Below are 19,685 nucleotides of genomic sequence, written 5' to 3'. Positions count from 1 at the left end.
AATGTTGGATTAATGTTGGATTTTCAAATATGATGCGGTTATTTGAAAGAGCATAAGCTTTCATGTGGCATTTTTACATACGTATGACCCTGTTCTGATGCCTGAGAATTTTTTGAGTTACAATATTGAAATGTTGACATGTTGGGAATCAAATTTGTGCTTGTAATGAAGGGGAATGTTGGAATGCTCGAATGTTTGGGAATTTCGGTTTTATCTTTGCTTTCACAGTACTAGAATGCTATCTCATTTCTATGTTTTGGTATAATGGGGCATTTTACATTCATATAGTGAAAATGACATTTTACATACATACAATGGTATTGGTATTGGTTATGGCAAATTTCTGTTGAAATGTAAACGACTTTCCAATGCATTTGAATTATCTTTCCAATGAATATGAATGTAGGTTTGTACATAGGAATTCTGTGATATTTGGGTGATGAAGGTAGCCCTTGTTTCTTATACATTCATGTGCCGACCTGAGGTGCCAACCCGAGAGCTCATGGTGGAATGCCTGTTAAGATCAATTGCATGTTTTTTTATTATACATGAAATTAGCCCAAGAATACATTTTATAGTACACGATTTCCTTATTGTACTTAATGATATGAAGGTAGTGTTGCACTTGTTTTCTTATGTATTTGGGTTATGAAGTTAGCCCAAGATAGAACTGGATAGGTTGCTTATTTACCTATCCTTTTGTTGCCTTCCTTTTGTTTGCCTTATGTCTTTAGCATCTTTTACATCTCTTTGGGAGTTCATGGATAGGTTTCTTATTATATTTGGTGCTGGAGGACTGGTTATCATATTACGAACATATATATCATATGCTTCCAATGGTGAATGATGGATTGTGCTGGAACTTATCCAATCACTTACCACAATTAGATACGACTTCATAACACTTTTTAGAAATATATAGATTACTTTGAGTTTCATTTATGGGACAATTGGTTGCATACATACTGCATAGTTCTTATGTACTTACAAATCTAACACCTAAACATTCATATTCACACGCATACCACTTATGGGACAATTGATTTGCTATTCATCGTTTTGATGTGGTGGAAGGGTTTGCAGCTGTTCATCTTTTGATGCCTTTCATCTCTTGTTGATTCATTTGAATGGTATGCATATCGAATCAAACTGAATACAGTTCGTTACAAAGGAGTGTTATAGTATTGCTGCTTTTGAAATTCACTTAGCAGTGCTGGATGATGTGCTTTGTGCTGCCTCTGATGAGGTAGTTGGAGCTTATAATATTATTGCAGGTCTAATTTCAGCTAATGAATGCAAACTTTGCTTAGCAGCGGTGGATGATGAGGGGCTATTTGTTTGATTCTCGTGATGAGGGGCATCTGTTTGCTTCTCGTGCTCTGTCTTCATGGAATACCTTCTCGTGCTGGATATTTTGGTTGAGGGTCTGTCTATTTGCTTCTAACTGCTTATGTTTGTTTCATTTCTTCAAAGTTTCTTTAATATATATATAAATTAGTCATTGTTGGCGATTTCGAAGACTTTATTGGTTAGTAGATTAGCACCATAGAGTGTGTTGTAGTGTTCTTCATTGAGATTCGAAGTTATGTAGCCTAACACTATAACTTAATAAAATATGCTTGATTCCCTTCTGTTGATGTAGGTCTTTGACCGAATCACATAATTCTTTTATGTACTTTTATTTTTTGTTTTGATGAGGAAATTGCAACACAATGGAAACGTTTTTGTGTATCGGGTAATGCAAGTACTTATTTTCCTTTATTCCATATAGTTTATAGTTCCAACATGTCAGTTCCAACATGTCTAAGGCGGCTGAAGGGGGACTGTCTGCTATGTGGGATAAAGAAGTAACAAATATTTTTTGTGATTTATGTACTAAAGAAATATAATTGAGAAATAGGCATAACCACGTATTTCAATAAGAAAGGTTGACAAAATATTGCTAGAAGGTTCAAAGAATTGACAGGGAGGGATTAAGACAAGCTCAAATTTAAAAATAAATGAGATCAGTTGAAGGAGTGAAAAATTTGGAAGGAGCTCAAACGTGGATCCACAGGGTTGGGTTGAGATCCCGTTAAGAGAACAATCGATGCTCCAAATGAATGGTGGGCTGAAAATTGGAGGTAATAAATATAATCTTATTTTGTTAATTCCAGTATATTTTGGCTAATGCCCAAACCCCTCTAATTTCATTCAATGTTGCAGGTCATGCCAACAACTAAAAAATATAGGCAGTGCAGAATTGAGTCAGAGTTCGAGAAAAAATTGGACATTATGTTTAAGGGGGTTGTCGCGACTGGAAAGCATGCATTCAACCCAAGTGAGTTGGGATTTACAGGAATACCAGATGAATTGTCACCTGAACAGGTTATAGTTGATGAAGAAGGGTCTAGTATCAACCAAAAGAAGATTGAGAAGTCCAGTTCAGTGTCCAAAAGGCCCAGACTTGGCAGGAGGAAGAAAGAGAAGGACAGTTTCGTGAAAAGCTCATTTGATCAACTAATTGCTGCTTTTTCAGCTCCGCCTCCTCCAGCTCTCCCCGACAGCACCATCTGGGACTGCGTTGTCATCTTAGATACTATTCCAGAAGAAGCTGTCGATATGCGCTTTCATACAAAATGTGTTAAAAAACTTGAGGACCCTAGTCGTAGGTAAATGTTCATGGCGCTACGGCTCGAGCTGCGCATTGAGTATTTACGTGTTTTAGTAGAAGAATAAGTTTGTTTTGTATTAATGTGTCACTAGAAGAATAATTTTGTTTTGTATTAACGTGCCACTAGATGTATTTTATTTTATTTAATTCATTTTCTGCTACTTTGTACTCCTGAACAATTTATGTAATTCATTTTCTGATGCTTTCTACTTCTTGATATTTTTACTATTTCATTTTGTTGTCACCACTTCTCCATAAATTATTTCAACCTAATCCATTTCTAATTTCAGGATACATCCACAACAAGAACGTCATAAAAGAATGGCATGGGATGTAGCTATAGCGATATTATTGTTGGAATACTACCACTCGAGCACTAGACAGATACCACGCATGACATCCTCATATGTTGAGAATAAATGGGTGGGTGAGATACTTGTTGGACATCTGATAAAGTTTAGCAACATTTTTCGAATGACTGCGCCCATTTTTATGGATCTTCTACACAACTTATGTCGTAACCACGGCCTGCATACTCTCATGCCGACAGTAATCGTGTTACAATGGTTTCCCAAGAGAGCAGTATCGTTGAGGACAGACGACGTCAGAGTTTTAAATTGAATGTTTTAATTTTTTTACTTGTAATTGTAATTGTATTTCTTCTTATTTTATTTCTTTTGATGCTCATGACATGATGATCAATATATTTTAATTTTTGTAACTGAACTGTAATAGTTTGAGACATCTGTTTTATCTATTATTTTTCATAAACAGCTTTGTTGCAAACAGCTTAACCAAACAGGGACAAAATGGTCATTTATTCAACAACTCCTAGTAAGTTGTTCTGAATAAACTGCCTCAAACAGTAAGTCAGTTTATTCTGATAATCTGCAGATTATCAAATTATCAGAATAATCTGTTTATCAGCAGATTATAAATAATCAACAACTGCCCCAAACAGACCCTTAGGTTGGGGCTTGCAACCTTATGATTTCAGATACATTAGAATCTAGAATTGTCAAATGCACATCTATATTGGAATGCATAAAATCACGCAAGTAAAACAAATTCATAATTCACAAATTTTTCATTAGACAACTACTTACTTCATTGGATCAAAAATTTCTTTGGATTAAAACTAAAATATGAAAAATCCAACAAAAATAATAGTTTAGTAACCATATATTAGAAATGGCGACAAAAACATGGAGGTAATTAAATACATTTGATGAAAAATTATAGCATAGTCAAACTACAAATTGTATCAAATTTGGCAAAAATTCAATTACACAATAAAACTAATTACTAGAAAATCGGAGAATAAGAACAATAAAGATAAGAAAACAACAATCAGAAAAATCAAGTCTCACATATAAGGTGATAGCTTCCCACCAAAACTGCAATCCCAAATTTCATCATAAGAAGGTTAGAGAAATTGCATTCAATCAAAAACTCATCCAAAACATTTAAACTCCATAGAAAATTTCCTTATGTCTCAAACCACCATATTCGTAATCACAAACTCCAATCAATTTATAATACCAAAATTAGAAGATAGAGTGGACAACTTATCCAAACCGAGCAAACTTTAAGAATCATATGACAACATTAATTAAATCACAACTTATCCTCAAAGATCACATGAAGTAGTGCCACATAAAAGTCATATCACAAAGAACAAAAGTATCTTGTAATAAATGATCGCAAGGGAGCCAAAACAATCACAAATCAAAGCGATACTACCCAAAAAAACCACAAGTGAAGATTTTTATACGACCCGACATCAAAATCGACATGCTTTTCCACAAAAAATTAAGGCAAACACCTATTTTATTTCATGAACACCAAATCAAAGTGATACAACTCTAATACAAGTATAAACACCTACAATTCAATAGGTAGGCGATCTCTCCTAATTCCTATAATTCGAGAGATGGAAAGCTCTCACAAACTCTAAACTTAAAACTCACAAATAAGCCTATTGATATCCAACAATAGTAATAATAAAAGATTGAATTGCCCTTAGGCGTACAAAAGACTAACTTGGCCTTAGATCAAGCACCGATGTAACAATGCTCCCCAATGACGCATCGTCCTTAAGGTGGAAAAAAGTGAGTGTTCCTCCTCCTCCACCACAACTGTCTCCATTTATTCATCATTTGCCTAATTATCACGTAGTATGTGAACTTCTAATTTTTTTCCTTGCAACGGTGTCTTGGGATAAACTTCTCATCACACCGAAAACATACCCCTAGTCTCACTTCTCATGAATCTCTGTCTTTGTAAGGCGTTTGAGTATCGCTCCTGGTCGTGGCCCATAATTCCTGTCTCATGCAGCATCCTTGTGAACTTCCATTATTTGAGCTTTAGGTATGGTCGTGGTTATAGCAGTTCAGTACGACGCTCCATCTATGCTGCTTTTGTTGGCCATCTCCATTTGGTTCTTGTCATCCACCATTCGGGCTAGCTCTATCGTCCTCCTCAATCCCCGTGGTCTCAATAATCGAAGTGTTGTCGATATGTCGGGCTTTAAGCCCTTCATGAATTTCTCCTCCAAGCCTATTTTAGAAATCCCCCTCAACCATCCAAATAATAGCTCAAATTTCTCCATATAATTCATACAAGTCCCTTCCTGATTCAAGATATAGAATTGTTTGTGTAAGTTTCCTTCTCAAATGACTGGAAAAATTCCAACAAACAATCATTAAATTTTTTCCACAAACGGATCGAGTATCTAGCCTCCCTCCATTGAATCTATGTTAAGGTTTTCCCCTCCAAACATAACCCTGTTGCCATGAGTTTTTCCTCAATTGGCTCATTCACTGCGAAGTTCTGATATACCAACCTATATGTGTCTTCCCCCTCGAAGATTAGCATCTTCAACTTCCAAACCCTAGCAATATCAACTCAACTTCCTCTCCCTCCAGTGATTCCACCAATGTATGTAAGGTTAAATTCCCTTCTTCAACCATAGCATACCCCATTCTGATTTCTCTCCTTCCATCTCCATGCTCCTCCTAACCCCTTGCATAACCCTCCCTTCATGTTTAGGCCCAACATCCTCCATCAGAAATCTCTAATCCATTCCCTATTAGAGTCCTAGAGGGAAATTCGAGATGATGGATATTTTCTTCATAATCCTCATGTTTGATCTCCTCCCTTTTGATATGGCCTCAGATTCTCAAGTCAAATTTGATTTAGGTTTACAATTTGAGCAGCCATCGGGGCCTTGGATTGCATCTCAATGAATTCTTTATCATCTCCTCAAAGCTATCAAATCGATCCTCCATTTGGTTCTCCATGGAAGAAAACCTTGCAAGACGACCCTCCATTGGATTTTCATATAACAAAACCTATCCTCTATGGTGACTAACCTTTCTTCCATCCCATATTTAAGTTGACTCATTTTTTTCTCTGATTTCTTCTTCAAATCATATATTTTCTTGGTCATTATTACTCTCTGTACGGTTTCATAACTACTTTATGTTAAAATAGTAAGCTTCATAATTTCTCTACATGATTTCGACGTGCACAGGACTCTAATGTCATGATCCCTGAATTCTTGTACGTGATTTGGAGATTGGAAGCCGTGCGGATCTCCAAACAATGTGATCCAATATCTCGTATGCAGGTTCAACGCAGAACCTCTTTATTTCGCGATCCGGATTGCTATTTTCGATCAGGACAGCGCGAAACTCATGTACGTCGCTATGTTACCTTTTCAGCAAGCTCTGATTGTGCCTGTATTGTTTGAACGCAATGGAGGGAGGAAAAAAGTGCGCCTGATCCATTAGATACCAAGGATTGGAAGTCGTGATCTCGTCAACGCTTCCTGCTGTTCGATCACACTCCGCGATCCCGTTATCGCCTTCCCAACGAGCCCTAAGCTCAACTGTATCGCTCGATTGAAAAGGAAGATCGAGTTTCAAGTCTTTGTCTAACTGTATCGCCTTAAGTTACGACAATGATTTCCGGTCACCAGTTCAATCACTGCATGTCGAAATCATCGCTCCTGCACTGCGCCTGAATGTTGCAATCCCGTCATTTCCACAGATAACTCAAACCAAGATCGTATCACAAGGCTTCGGTCAAGGTTATATACGACCAAGACCCCGTCGTGACCTTCTAGTCGCAATTGTATCATAGGGTTCAATCATGAAAGCGACATGCATCTAGCACCAATCACAATTATGATCCCGTCGTTGCTATCCCAGCAAGCTCTGATCAAGACTACATCACAGGGTTTGCTCACAAAGGCGACAGGCAACTAGCTTCAATCGTGATTGTTTGACCATCTACTTGAGCCGGAGTGCGTCGTTCCCTTCCGCGACAAAAAGGAGTTTTGGATCTCTGTAAACTGCGATCCCGTCGTCTTTTCTCTGCTAGCACGATCGATCCTCTGTGAGCCAATTTGTTTCCATTTTTTATCAAATCGATGCTTTGATATTAATATGATACGATCCAACATAATTTTTTTCACAAAAAAATTAGGACATAACGAATATTTTATTTCATCAACACCAAACCAAAGTGATACAACATGAATATAAGGATAAACACCTATAACTTAAAGGTAGGCAATCTCTCTTAATTTCTGCAATTCGAGAGGTAGGAAATCTCTTCAAAACTCTAAACCTAAGACTCATAACAATAATCTCCTGCATAAACCTAACCTTAAATATAATAAGCCTATTTATAGCCAATAATAATAATAATAATACTAATATTAATAATAAAAGACTAAATTTCACTTTGGCTAATGATCCGCCCCAGCTATTATCACAATTTATATAAGTCTTGGTAAAGGAACCATAAACTCGATCTAATACCTAACAAATTGATTGAGTTCTTAAAATTAGGTATTATGGTTCACTGGGGTTTTTCACGCAAGTATGTGTATTGTTACAATAATATGGGGCTCTATTGAGTCCGAAATGTTGATCCCACAGGGAAGGGGAGGTAGATAATTCCTAGGGCGATGTTCTAGTCTACTTTTTCTAATAACTAATCCTAAGTTATGTTTATATGCCTAAGTTAAACTTGTCTAAATCAATTAGTTAAGTGAAATTCAATATTGATAAAAGTACTTTTCTCTTGTGGATTACTAGGCAGGTTGTAGGTATTACTACTAGGAATTGTGATCTTATAGTGACAAAAGGTGTATTGTTCAAATTGTGATCATATAGTGCATTACTAGGTAGGTTGTAAGACAGCCTTTACTAGATTTGCACCCAGCTTTCTCCTTTTCTGATTGCCTCGTCGGCGTTTGCAGACAGCTTGCACGATGTCGACTTCCCTGTTTGACGCGTCGTCATCGTCTCGCAGTTTTGTCGGCAACTCGCACGACGTCGTCTGGTCTCAGTTTGACGCATCGTCTTTCGTTCTTGATACGAGGTTTGGTTACGTCGTTTCTCCTCGCATGTCGTCTCCTTCCTCGGGTCGCAGATTGACGCGGCTCGCCGCACCGCTCTAGACCGTGGTCATCTTGTCGGGTGGTGATGGTCTCGACGCTCCGTTCCTATGTCACTGTCCTTGCCGACGACAATCCAAATCCTACTCGTGCCCATATTTCAGGTTCAGAGCCTGACTTTGGTATCGATAAGTACTGCATTGTTAAACAATCCTTCCGCGAGGCTCTTGAAGGTGGTGGTTATTACACTTTCATTAAAAAGCTTGGTAAAAAAAATAAGAAACCTGCTCTTTTTCTCTTTAAGATTGAAACCAGTACTCTAGCGTCTCTTGGTGTTTTGCTCTAGTAAAGAAATTCATTTATGTTCACTCTAAACTTGAGATCATTCAGAAAGATTTTGATGCTATGAAGCTATCAAGTAGTTGGAATATTGACTTACTTAACGACCGACATATACTTATTCAGTTATCTCACGATGCGGATTACATTAGTATTTTTTCTAGAAATGTAATCAGGATTGACAATTGTTTTATGAAAATCCTGAAGTGTACTGTCGACTTTGATCCAAAAGTGGAGTCCTCCATCATTCCTGTGTGGATAAAATTTTCGGGGTTAAAATTTCATCTGCTCAATTTGAAAATTCTCTAATCTTTAGTAATTGCTTACTGTAAGCCTCTCAAATCTAATAGTCTTACGTTTGTTGTCATCAGACCCTCTGTGACTTATGTGTTAGTTGAGAGAGATATCACTCAACCAGCTCCGGATGAGGTATGAATTGGATCCAATCATGTTAGGTATTGGAAAAATGTTGAAATAAAATCACACCCTTTATATTGCTCTCATTGTGTGTTAATTGAGAGAGATAACACTCAATCTTTTCATCCTTACTTAAGACCAGATAATGCTGAAGTTCAGCAACCTTTTCAAAAATTTATTCATGTTGAATTGGGGGTGGAAGTCTTGCCACCTACCATCTCTGTTGAGGAGGTGCAACCCGACCCTATTTCCAATATTGTACATACTCATCTGCTTGACTTTTTTCCTGATAGGAAAATTTCTGATGATCCTTCTATTCAAACCTTGGTTGTCTCAGATAAAAAACCCCATACCCAAGTCGTTCTACCCCTGGATGCTTCTGCTTTTGAACACTCTACTCTAGTTGTTGGTTTGGAGCATGTTACTGCTTCTCTACCGTCTCATCAGGTCGAGCAAGATGTTAATGTTTCTCAGACACATGGGTTCATGATGTGTGACATCCTACACATGTCCGGTCATCCACTGATATGATTAGTCAATCCTCGGATGAAAAATGATAGGTTTACACATCCAGAAGGAATAAGAAGAATGAAGATCTACTTGAGCTCAGGAATCTGATGGATGATACTTTGGTTACTTCGGGTAATGGTACGTACCTCATCAATTTGTTAGTCGACTCCATTTCGAGAACTCGAGACAGAGGCAGGGCTAAACTGAGTCGTTCCTAACTTTTTGCGCGCGTTGATGATTTTTTATTTTTTTTATCATAAATGTATCTTCTATTTCTTTTTTGGGATTTTATGTGTGTTGTATTGTGTAGGTTGTGTGCCTTCTTTTAGGCCCACTCATACAACTTATTTGTATCTTTCTTGTTTAATATATTAGCCCTTGGCTTTTTCAAAAAAAAAATGTATGTATGTATGTAAATAATTAAATTTGTAATACTTATATAACACTTAAATCTCTAATATTATATTAAAAATATCACTAATATTATTGTTTAAAGTGCAGTACAGTGACATGTGAATATGATACTAAAATGTTATATGTGAATATCAAAATTTACATGTTAAACATGCAAATAAATAAAAAAATGTGTGGTATACACGTAAATCTCCATTAAAATCATTTTTTTCGGAGAAAATATTTGAAACTGTGATTGGAAATCGCTCTTTTAAAAGGCTAAAACAAAAAAGCAAAAGCTGCCCCAAAAGAACCTAAAATCACCAAACATGCTTTTAATTCATAAGAAACCAAATTAGCCATTGGGGTAAAGCGAGATCTTACCCTTGTGAAGCATGGGACTCCTAAACCGGCACCCAGCTCGGAACCATGTCGATTCAGCGGTAACCGCACGAGCCTCCTCCGGCGGACATGGAGTCACAGCGGTAGAAACTGATGGGAAGGGAAGCGCCTCCGCTAGAGTTGAAACCACGGGGACGTCAAGGGAGAAGTAATCGGAGACTGGAATGTCGACAACTAGGTCAGCGGAGGTAGTTATTTCGCTCCGGAAAACGGCGTATGATCCCGAGGCAACGGTATCGTGTTCGCCTGACGAAAAGCCCAAGGGATCGAGGGTTTCGTATACGTAGCTTATGCTCGTGCTCTCTTTCTCCATCTGTAGAACACGGTGGCCACGCACAAGCGAAATAAGCGAGATCGAAGATTCGCCTGCGTGGCGGCGGAGAAGGAGGCTTTCAGGATTTTAAAGGAGAAAAAAACAGGAGGGATGGGTTTAATTAGGTGGTTACTGAATAAAAAAACATTTTGGTCAAAATTAGATTGCATTTAGGGTTTTAATCAAGCTACGGCCGTATTTAGATTTACATTTTTATCAAATTCTCAGTCGGCATTTACTGTTTACCCCAAAACTCTTATGCCTATATGTATGTATATATATATTTGAATAAGAAAACATTTTGGTCAAAATTAGATTGTACCGTGTTTATAATTACGTGTTTATCAAATTCTCCACACAACTCTTATGTATTTATTATTATTATTATTATTATTATTATGTATGATGCATGCTAGAATATTCACGGTGATAGAGTAACGGATTATCGTCTTAGTGTTGTACGAGAATTTAACACACAGATGAAAGAGAAACAAGGAAAGACAATTCCAGAATTTTTTACGTGGAAAACCCGGAAACAGAAAAACCACGGGGACTGACCTAGTTGTGAAAATCCACTATTGTTTAATGATTACAGAAATCTCTTCTCCCATTGAAGGAAAATGGTAACTATATTTTTCAGATTACAACGTTGACTCTCGGCGTCTGGTTGGTGGTGATTGACGACAGTTGGCGGTAGTCGACGACGGTCGGCGGTAACCAGCGGTGATCGATGGAGGGCGGCAATGGTTAACGGAGGTCGGCGGTGGTCACCAACGGTCGGTGGAGGTCGACGGTGGCTGACAGCGATCAACGATTGCAAGGATAATGTGGGACTTAAGCTCCTTCTCAAAACCTCAAGTTCTCTCTCCAGTCTTTCACCCCCTCACATGAGAGGGGAGAGACTCTATTTATAATATTTTGGGTGCAATTAATGCAGATATATGAAAGATTTTGATCGGACGGTCCAGCGAGTTTTCCTCGATCAGATGACATTTAATGGACATTTGAGTGTCTTAACGATGTCAGAATTGAGCAATCTTGGTCTCGTTCGATTTGTCTTGTCGATAAGCTCGATTCAACTATGAAATAACAAGATTCGACATTTGTTTGACCTTCCAAATGTGCCCGGAAATACTCCAAAAGTGGTTTAATGATTTGATCTGGGTTTGATCTGACTCGGATTGTACAAGTTTTTATATTATTGGGTTCGTCTCATCGAGCCTGTCAGTCTGAATATAAGTTTACTAAAATTGGAGTTCTGGATGACTCTTAGTTGAATTTTAAATATTTCTTACTTAAAAAGTTGCCTCGAGATTCGTAATGGATGATGAAAATTTGTTGGTGGCATATATATATATATATGTGTGTGTGTGCGCGGGCGCGCGGGCGTGCGTGCGCGTGCTTTTGTTTTTATGGACGCTCAGATGGGGAGAGTGGTTTTAGAGAGAAATTTTTTAGAATTTTTATACCTCTCATCTAATTATTTACGTATCCAATTTAAAAAATTTTATTTTAATTTATAATCTTAGCTAAAATTATTTAAAATTTAGAATTTAAAAAAATAGAATATATAAATATTATTTATTTATTATTTAATTAATTCGAGCCAAATCCAGCGGAACACGAACAAATAAACTTTTATTCGTGTTTGACTAGATTATAAATCTAGCTCAAAAGTTTTGTTCGTATTTGACTTATTTGCTTAAGGAACGAATCGAACAAAAGCAATTTAACGAGCTGAACACGAGTTATTCGCAAACAACGAGTTTTTTTTGGCGACACTACGTTGGATTTAGTTGAGGAGAGCTTTAATTGAATTTTGGTTCTGTTTAATAATCAATTGGGTTCAAATTAATTGTGTTAGTGCCAAGACATTTTGAGTAGATATGAGCCCAGATTAATAACATTAAGTTTAATGGTGGGAATGTATTTGTATATTTGGCCATAACAGCTCAAGTAAATAAGCAATATAATAAAAAAAATATGATATTGCATGAAGTACAATTCAAATAATGCTAGGAGGAAAGTTAGAATAAAGTCCAATTGAAATAATATACTACTTGAGCAATGTTCAAATATGATTGAAGTACAAAATGTTTGAGCATAGTTCATATATGATTTGAACTCAATTTGATCAAGGTTCAAACAAGATTTGAACATAATTCTGACCGTTGCCAGAGCAAGATTTGAATAAGGATTGTTCTGTGTTTCGACGGGGATCAAACAAAATTTAAATATGATTTAAATAAATTATAATCTAGTAGAATTTGAGTTTAAGAAATTATGATGTAGTAGAATTTAAGTTAGAATTAGCATAGTATAATAAAAACAACAATATATTAGATTATAATATTGACATAATAAAAAATAACACAAGTGATCATCAAATTGATGCATGAGAGTGTATTTAACAACACCAAAGATGCAATAAATTTTAAGATTGATATGACATATTGCAAGTGTAATAGCTATAATAATGAAAAAATTATATGTACAACATCAATTGTAATAGAAGAATTTAAAAGGTTAGTGTTTTTGAAATTGAATAAAAAATTAAAAAATATAAAATAAACATCAATTGTTAGGCACTAAAATTGAATACTTAATATTTTATGAAGAACTCATGGAACTATTATATTATAAAATAAATCTAAATATACACATTTTATGTAGAATGACATATAATTAGATTTAACTTTCAAAGGTACTTTCTTTGAAATCAAATTGAAAGCATACAAAAAATTTTAACTCCAAATGGCTAATATTATCACAGACATAGGAATGCACATTAAACTAGATCTCATTTACTTTGAAAACAAAAGAATGAGAAAAGTTCCTTTTTATAGCCAAATAACCATGAAAACTTGAGCAATTCAAGGAAGCAATTGTTGTGAGATATACACCAATTTATATGGTATATATATAAATTAAATAGGAGAACGATCGACGAAGCGAATAAAATAGAGCGAGAAAAATCACAGTAGAAAAGAACACATAGATTTACACGGTTCGGTAAATTGTATACGGCCACAGAGTTGAAGAGGATTTTATGTTCACGAAGTTACAGAGGATTTTACTACTTGAAGAGCTCACACCAGTAGATCGTTTTGAATTACAAGAGAGATCTCTCACTTCTTCTCTCTCTTTTCTTCTCTTTCTACACCGAGATACACTGAAGAAACTCTACACCGAGATACACCAAAGAAGATAAACTTACAAGAGAAATAAAATTAATTTTTGTTCTGCCACAAGCCACCAAGAAGAAGTCAAGGGAGAACAATCTTCTTCTTCTTCATTCACCGCAAAGAACTACACCTTGCACTTCTCATCCACTATCCCAAGGAAACCTGAAGAACTATTCCTCTATCCCGAGGAAGCCCGACGAAGAACTCAAAATCGTCACTTCGCTTAATTTGAAGGGGAACCATCTCTTTTAATCGCAACTTAAAGGAAGCGGGAGGCGGCGTCGTTTCGCGAATATCGAGACCTTTCGTGACAGTGGAGCAGTAACAGGTATCGCGACCTTTCGCGATTGGGTGGGAGGCAGGAGCAGTTTCGCGACAGCAGGGGATCGCTATGTTTCACGATCGGGAGCGAAAGCAGGGTTGGGGTCGCAACGCGAGTGGGAGCGGGAAATCAGGAGGCAGATTAGGTTCCAGCTCTAACGATCTCTCACTTGGAGACTGATACACAGGCATCAACATCTCCTTCCTCAAACTAATATCCTTCACTAGCAGTGTCGCTCTTTTTCTTTAAACATGAATCCTCGAATAATCAAAATCTGTGCCATCAAATTTTTGATCCATGAAACATTCACTTCATCTGCAGTCATCATTCTTCCTCAGATCCGAACAAAACTCTGATACCAATTGTTGTGAGATATACATTAGTTGATGTAGTATATATATAAATCAAACAGAAGAACGATCGAAGAAGCGAAAAAAAATATAACGAGAAAAATCACACCATAAAAGAATACACAGATCTACGTGGTTCAGCAAATTGCTTACGTCCACGGAGTTGCAGAGGATTTTACTACTTGAGGAATTTACACCAATCGATCATCTCAACTTACATGAGAAATCTCTCGCTTCGTTGCTCTTTCTTCTTCTCTCTTTTTTCTTCTCCTTCTCTCTCTACCTCTCTACACCGAGATACACAGAAGAAACTCTACACCGAGATACACCGAAGAAGATAAACTTACAAGAGAAATAAAACTAATTTCTCTTCTGTCACAATCCACCAAGAAGAAGCCAAGGGAGAACAATCTTTCTTCTTTCTTCTTTCTTCTTCCTTCACCGCAAAGAACTACACCTTACACTTCTCTTCCTCTATCCCGAGAAAACCTGAAGAACTCTTCCTCTACCTCGAGGAAGCCCGAAGAAGAGCTCAAAATCGTGACTTCACTTAATCTGAAGCGGAACTGTCTCTTCTTCTGTTAGCAACTTAAAGGAAACGGGAGGCGGTGTCGTTTCGCGAATATCGTGACCTTTTGCCACAGTGGAGCGGGAACAGGTATCACAACCTTTCGCGATCAAGCGGGAGGTGGGAGCGGTTTTGCAACAGCAGGGGATCGCGGCGTTTCACTATCGGGAGCAGAAGAGGGGTTGGGGTCGCGATGCGAGTGAGAGCAGGAAATCGAGGGGCGGATCGGGCTCCAGCTCTAACATTAATTACAAAGTAAATTCATCATTATCTATAAGCCCTATACTAGAATGCAAGTGGGGATAGAGTCATATAGTGCTGCGCTCATTTTGAGTAGCAAGAACTCACATATTATCAATTAAATTTATTTTGATTTGTTAAATAAATGTTAACGTCATCATCACTTGCTTTTTTTTTAATTCATCAACATATATAAGTATTGCTTTATATAACTTAAAATAGTCCTTTATCCTTAAACAATTATACACAAAGATTTTAGCTCTGTAGAGCTAATGAACCAGCTTATTTAAGACAACAATGCATGATCCGCTTGCCTTTGGGCAGCACTATATTTGCTCTCATATTATGTAATATAAAACATATAGATGTTGTTAGAAAAAATAAGTTATAATGAGCAACACATTATTATTTTATTGTCATAACTTATTAAATTAACTGACTAATGAATATTTAACTTACTATGTAACTATAATAGTGTATTTAACAATAGAAATCACATTGTTCCCTTGCTACTCACTCTTATCTTCTTTTCTTTGGAGCCATATTTCAATCCTACCAATTATGCATTGAAGAAATGAAATTGCTTTTATCAATTGGGCAAAAGAGGTCAATATTGTATGGATTCATTAGCATATGCATATTAATATTTTCTCTTTTTTTTAATTATATTTTACCTCTACACCATAATTAGAAGTAATAGTCAGAGATGTTCGTATGCCTCTTTTTTCACTTCGTCTAGACATATAATTGTAAGAGATGAGTTAATTTCTCTGATCTTTTGATGAATGTAAAATCAATAATAAAGTTCTTTATCTATATTATTCTCATTTTTATTATCCAAATATTCCTGAGCTGAAGCTTGAATGGATGAGTAAATAATGATAACCTCCTCACCTTTATTTTACTTCACCTCTCTTTATATAAAACTTTGGAAAAAACTGGTTAGAGCAACAAATTTCTCTATGATTTAATATTATTAAATTTGACTTATATTGCTCTTTAGCTCTCTAATAGATATATAAAGTTACTTTAATGGGTATTTTGAGGGTATGGGCATAGCAACTAGTTATGCCTTAACTTGCTCTTTTGCACTTTTCCTCAATATGATCCCCTAAGCTCACGTACAAGAGATGTAGCCATCACCTTCTTCACAATTTTAAGTGGGAGAGATTGAGGAGCATGGTGTTAGACCATATTTTATTCATGGGTTACACCAAAAGCTTAATAACTCTGAGATGGACAAGATAAAAAGATATAAGAGAAAAGAAAAAAATCCACTATTAGTACTTTACTAATATAATAACTAGTCTCAAATTTTAAAGCTAGAATCCTTGGCTCAATTTGAGATTTCCTTTTAATTGATTGAAATCTAGAGTCTCGAGCACTACAATAAAGCTACATAATGCACTATACGTATATAAATATAAAGTAGTTACAAGAAGCACGTACCATGTATACGGACTTGTACCGGGACAAATATTTAATCGTTAGGACTTAAGGTTTCCTAAAAATAAAAACCAGGTGGTTTCTTTAGCCATGAACAATTGCCTTAAGTTGGTTAGGTCTAGTGAGTATGGTGATGACCTTAAGAGTATATATTTAATTCCTTAATTCTTTTGCATATTTGGAGGAGATTGGGAAAAGAAAAAAAGAACGATAATAAAAATTTCCTCTAAATAAAGTTTATAGGTCATATCTATACATGAGTGTTGCTATTTTTCTTTTTGACAACCTTTTGTCTTATGTTCACTGTGAAATGCTTGTTAGTGCAATAATGGGCATTTAATGCACACTATAAAACTAGGTAGCAAAATCTGAAAAAAAAAAAAAAACTTAAGTAAATTATTCTTAGATATTTTTATCTTTCTAACACTATTTTCTCATCATGGTGGTCAAACCACTTATACCTTATATATTCACTCCCACAAAGAGAGATTTGCATAGCCATTAGTGTTCTTTCGTTTCCCTAAATTCCTTCACCATTTGAGCTCTATAACCATGAGAAATCAAATTTAAGAAGTTTGATGTTTCCAATAAAGTTGTAATGGTAGAACTATCAAAAAGATATTGAACTTTGAAATCGAGTTGGCAAGCAAGAAGGTGGAGATAATTGCCATGTTTCAGGATGTAGCCACTATGGTTGCAATAATGGACGGGTCTTTGCAAAAATCTAACATCCCCAAGCAATAGGCTAAGGTATAAATCATTCTAACATCAAGATAAGCTCATTTTGTAATGAAAGTTGAGAGTATAGTATTAAACCACGCATTCTATGGAAATATGAGTTTAAGGACTTCTACTATCTCTAGAATTGTGCACTGCAATTGTGATTTACAATGTTGCATATTTACATCATGATAAGAAGCTATACGAAGATGTCTCAAAAATAGATCACTAAATGATTACAACTTTTTTAAATGAGCTGACGGCTATAAGAAGACCATATTAGATAGTGGTCATATATCGAGAGTAACAATAGAAAATAAATTTTCAAAACACTTGATGTCTTCGAGATTAAGCGTGATATTATGATAGCATTATTTGTTGTTATTATACTTTTAATTTTTATGTTATTAAATGCTAAGTGATGTATAACATTTGATGTAATATATTGAAGTTCTGACTTTCTGTAAACTTCAGAAATTTATTTCTAGTGTTTTATGTGGATTCATTCTATAAAGATGAACTTATAACTATCACATTTACATAATCACATTAAAGTCCTTTTAGCAAAAACAATTGCCGCAGAAGTTAACCATTCAAACAATGATTCACAAATAACTACTTTCTTAAGGCAATTTATCCTACAGTAACTTCACAACAACTTTTTGAAATAATTGTAACTATCGTAAACAAGCTCTTAGTTATAATAAACAAAAAATAAAATAAAAAATAAAAAATAAAAAAAAATATAAGCACCATAATAGCACCTACTTTGGAGAAAATATTACATTTGGACTTCGGATGTCCGGACAACGGCCCGGATGCAGCGAGGCGGAGGTCCAATTTCTCCCCTCCTCTGCTGCATCCAAGTCGTTGTCCAGACATCCAGAAGTAATATTTTTTCCCTACTTTGGGCTTGGGATAAGAGTTCCATTTGTTCATTTTGATGACTAAACACATCTACTACATCAAGGTTTTAAAACTTGATTTGGTTCTCAATTTTGGGCAATTTCAAATTTGAAATAACAAGATATAAATATTAAGACTCTAATTACATTATTATGAAATTTGATAAAATTTTCATAGAAAATTTCTAATGGAGTATTGTTAATAGATCAAAACTTTTAACAAATTTCATCTAAAACTTCACCGAAACTACAGAATTCAGCAGAAATTGAGAATATTAACGAGTTCCAAATTGATTACAACACAGACCATTCTGAAATCATTCAAACTATAAAACATGAAGCACCAAATTTGTCATGCTCAATCACATCCAAACTATAAAACATGAAACACCAAATTTGCCATACTCAATCACATCCAACAAGAATATATAAAAAAAAAACGACCATACAATTCTTACACATTTACATATCTCACCCTCAAATTCAAATTTTAACTATATTGCATTTTAGTGAAGAATCACATCAAAACATTTTCAATGAAAAGATGCAATTAACTTTTTTAAACATGTTAATATAAATATCTTTTTGATATGATAGAAAGAATTAGATGTTTATATAATTAAAGAGTAAAAAGCCCAAAATAGCCCCCAATTGTTAACAAGTATCCAATTCACTCAACTTTAGGATGCTTCAATTTAGTCCCAAACTACTAAAAGTTGCTCCTAATTGATATTGGTCCTAAATCATACTTTCCGTTGAATTTAATGATTGTGTACATAAATTGCAGGGTATTTTCATCTTTTATGTATTTATTTATATATATAACTAGCATAAAAATTGATGTATATAATGTTTGGTTGGATTTAGGCTAAATCTTGCTTAAAACCTAATTAAATACTACTCAAATACAATTAAATGCAAACATCACAAAATCAGAAATTCAATTTCTCCACCATTGTCTGTTTTTAAATCTGTTTAAATAATTTATTTTGCGACATAGATTATATTTTTCTTCATCAATAAATTACTTCTCTGCAAATTTATAATGTTTTATTTACCTGAATAGAGACAACTTCTCGAAGTCAAATCGACGCATGTTGAAGTCGCTTCTCTTTGCAATCAACGTTGGTGTCGAGGGGGAAGTGCAAGCACTTGGATGGAGATGAAGCGTTGTCGTCGACGCAAGCACTGCAGATGGAGATGCATACATAGACTACTTCGTCGAGTGGAGAAGCATCGAATGAGTACTTGCCTTGACTTGCTTGCTTCGTTGATGGTGAAACAGATGGAAAGCAACCGCACTCACATGTGGACAAAGCCTTGTCGTCGACACAAACAACGCAAATGGATACGGAGACGGAGACTGCTCTGTCGAGTGGAGCAGCAGTGATTAAGTTTATTGAGTTGCTTGCTCGGTCGATGGTGAAACAGAAGGGGAGAAGCAACAAGAATGAAGGATTTAGGTTTAAGATGAGGCTGCTTCGCGTATGAATTTTCCAATGAGAACTGTTG

The 19,685-nt window shown here is 35.7% G+C and overlaps 1 protein-coding gene across 1 annotated transcript in view; it reads right to left on the bottom strand.

Annotated features, from left to right (window-relative positions):
- LOC110036848 (non-canonical poly(A) RNA polymerase PAPD5) overlaps positions 1-10,554 on the bottom strand; it is a 25,291-nt gene extending 14,737 nt beyond the window's left edge. Inside the window, exon 1 of the mRNA XM_020741389.1 lies at positions 10,107-10,554. Within this exon, the coding sequence (XP_020597048.1) occupies positions 10,107-10,437 (331 nt within the window). The 5' untranslated portion in view covers positions 10,438-10,554. The remainder of the gene's footprint in view (positions 1-10,106) is intronic.
- Between the last annotated feature and the right edge of the window lie 9,131 nt (positions 10,555-19,685).

This window comes from Phalaenopsis equestris, unplaced genomic scaffold, assembly GCF_001263595.1.
Source record: "Phalaenopsis equestris unplaced genomic scaffold, ASM126359v1 Scaffold211766, whole genome shotgun sequence".
NCBI classification, from domain to species: Eukaryota; Viridiplantae; Streptophyta; class Magnoliopsida; order Asparagales; family Orchidaceae; genus Phalaenopsis; species Phalaenopsis equestris.
The sequence above is the reverse complement of the archived record's forward strand: the minus strand, read 5'-3'. Positions and strand labels throughout refer to the sequence as shown.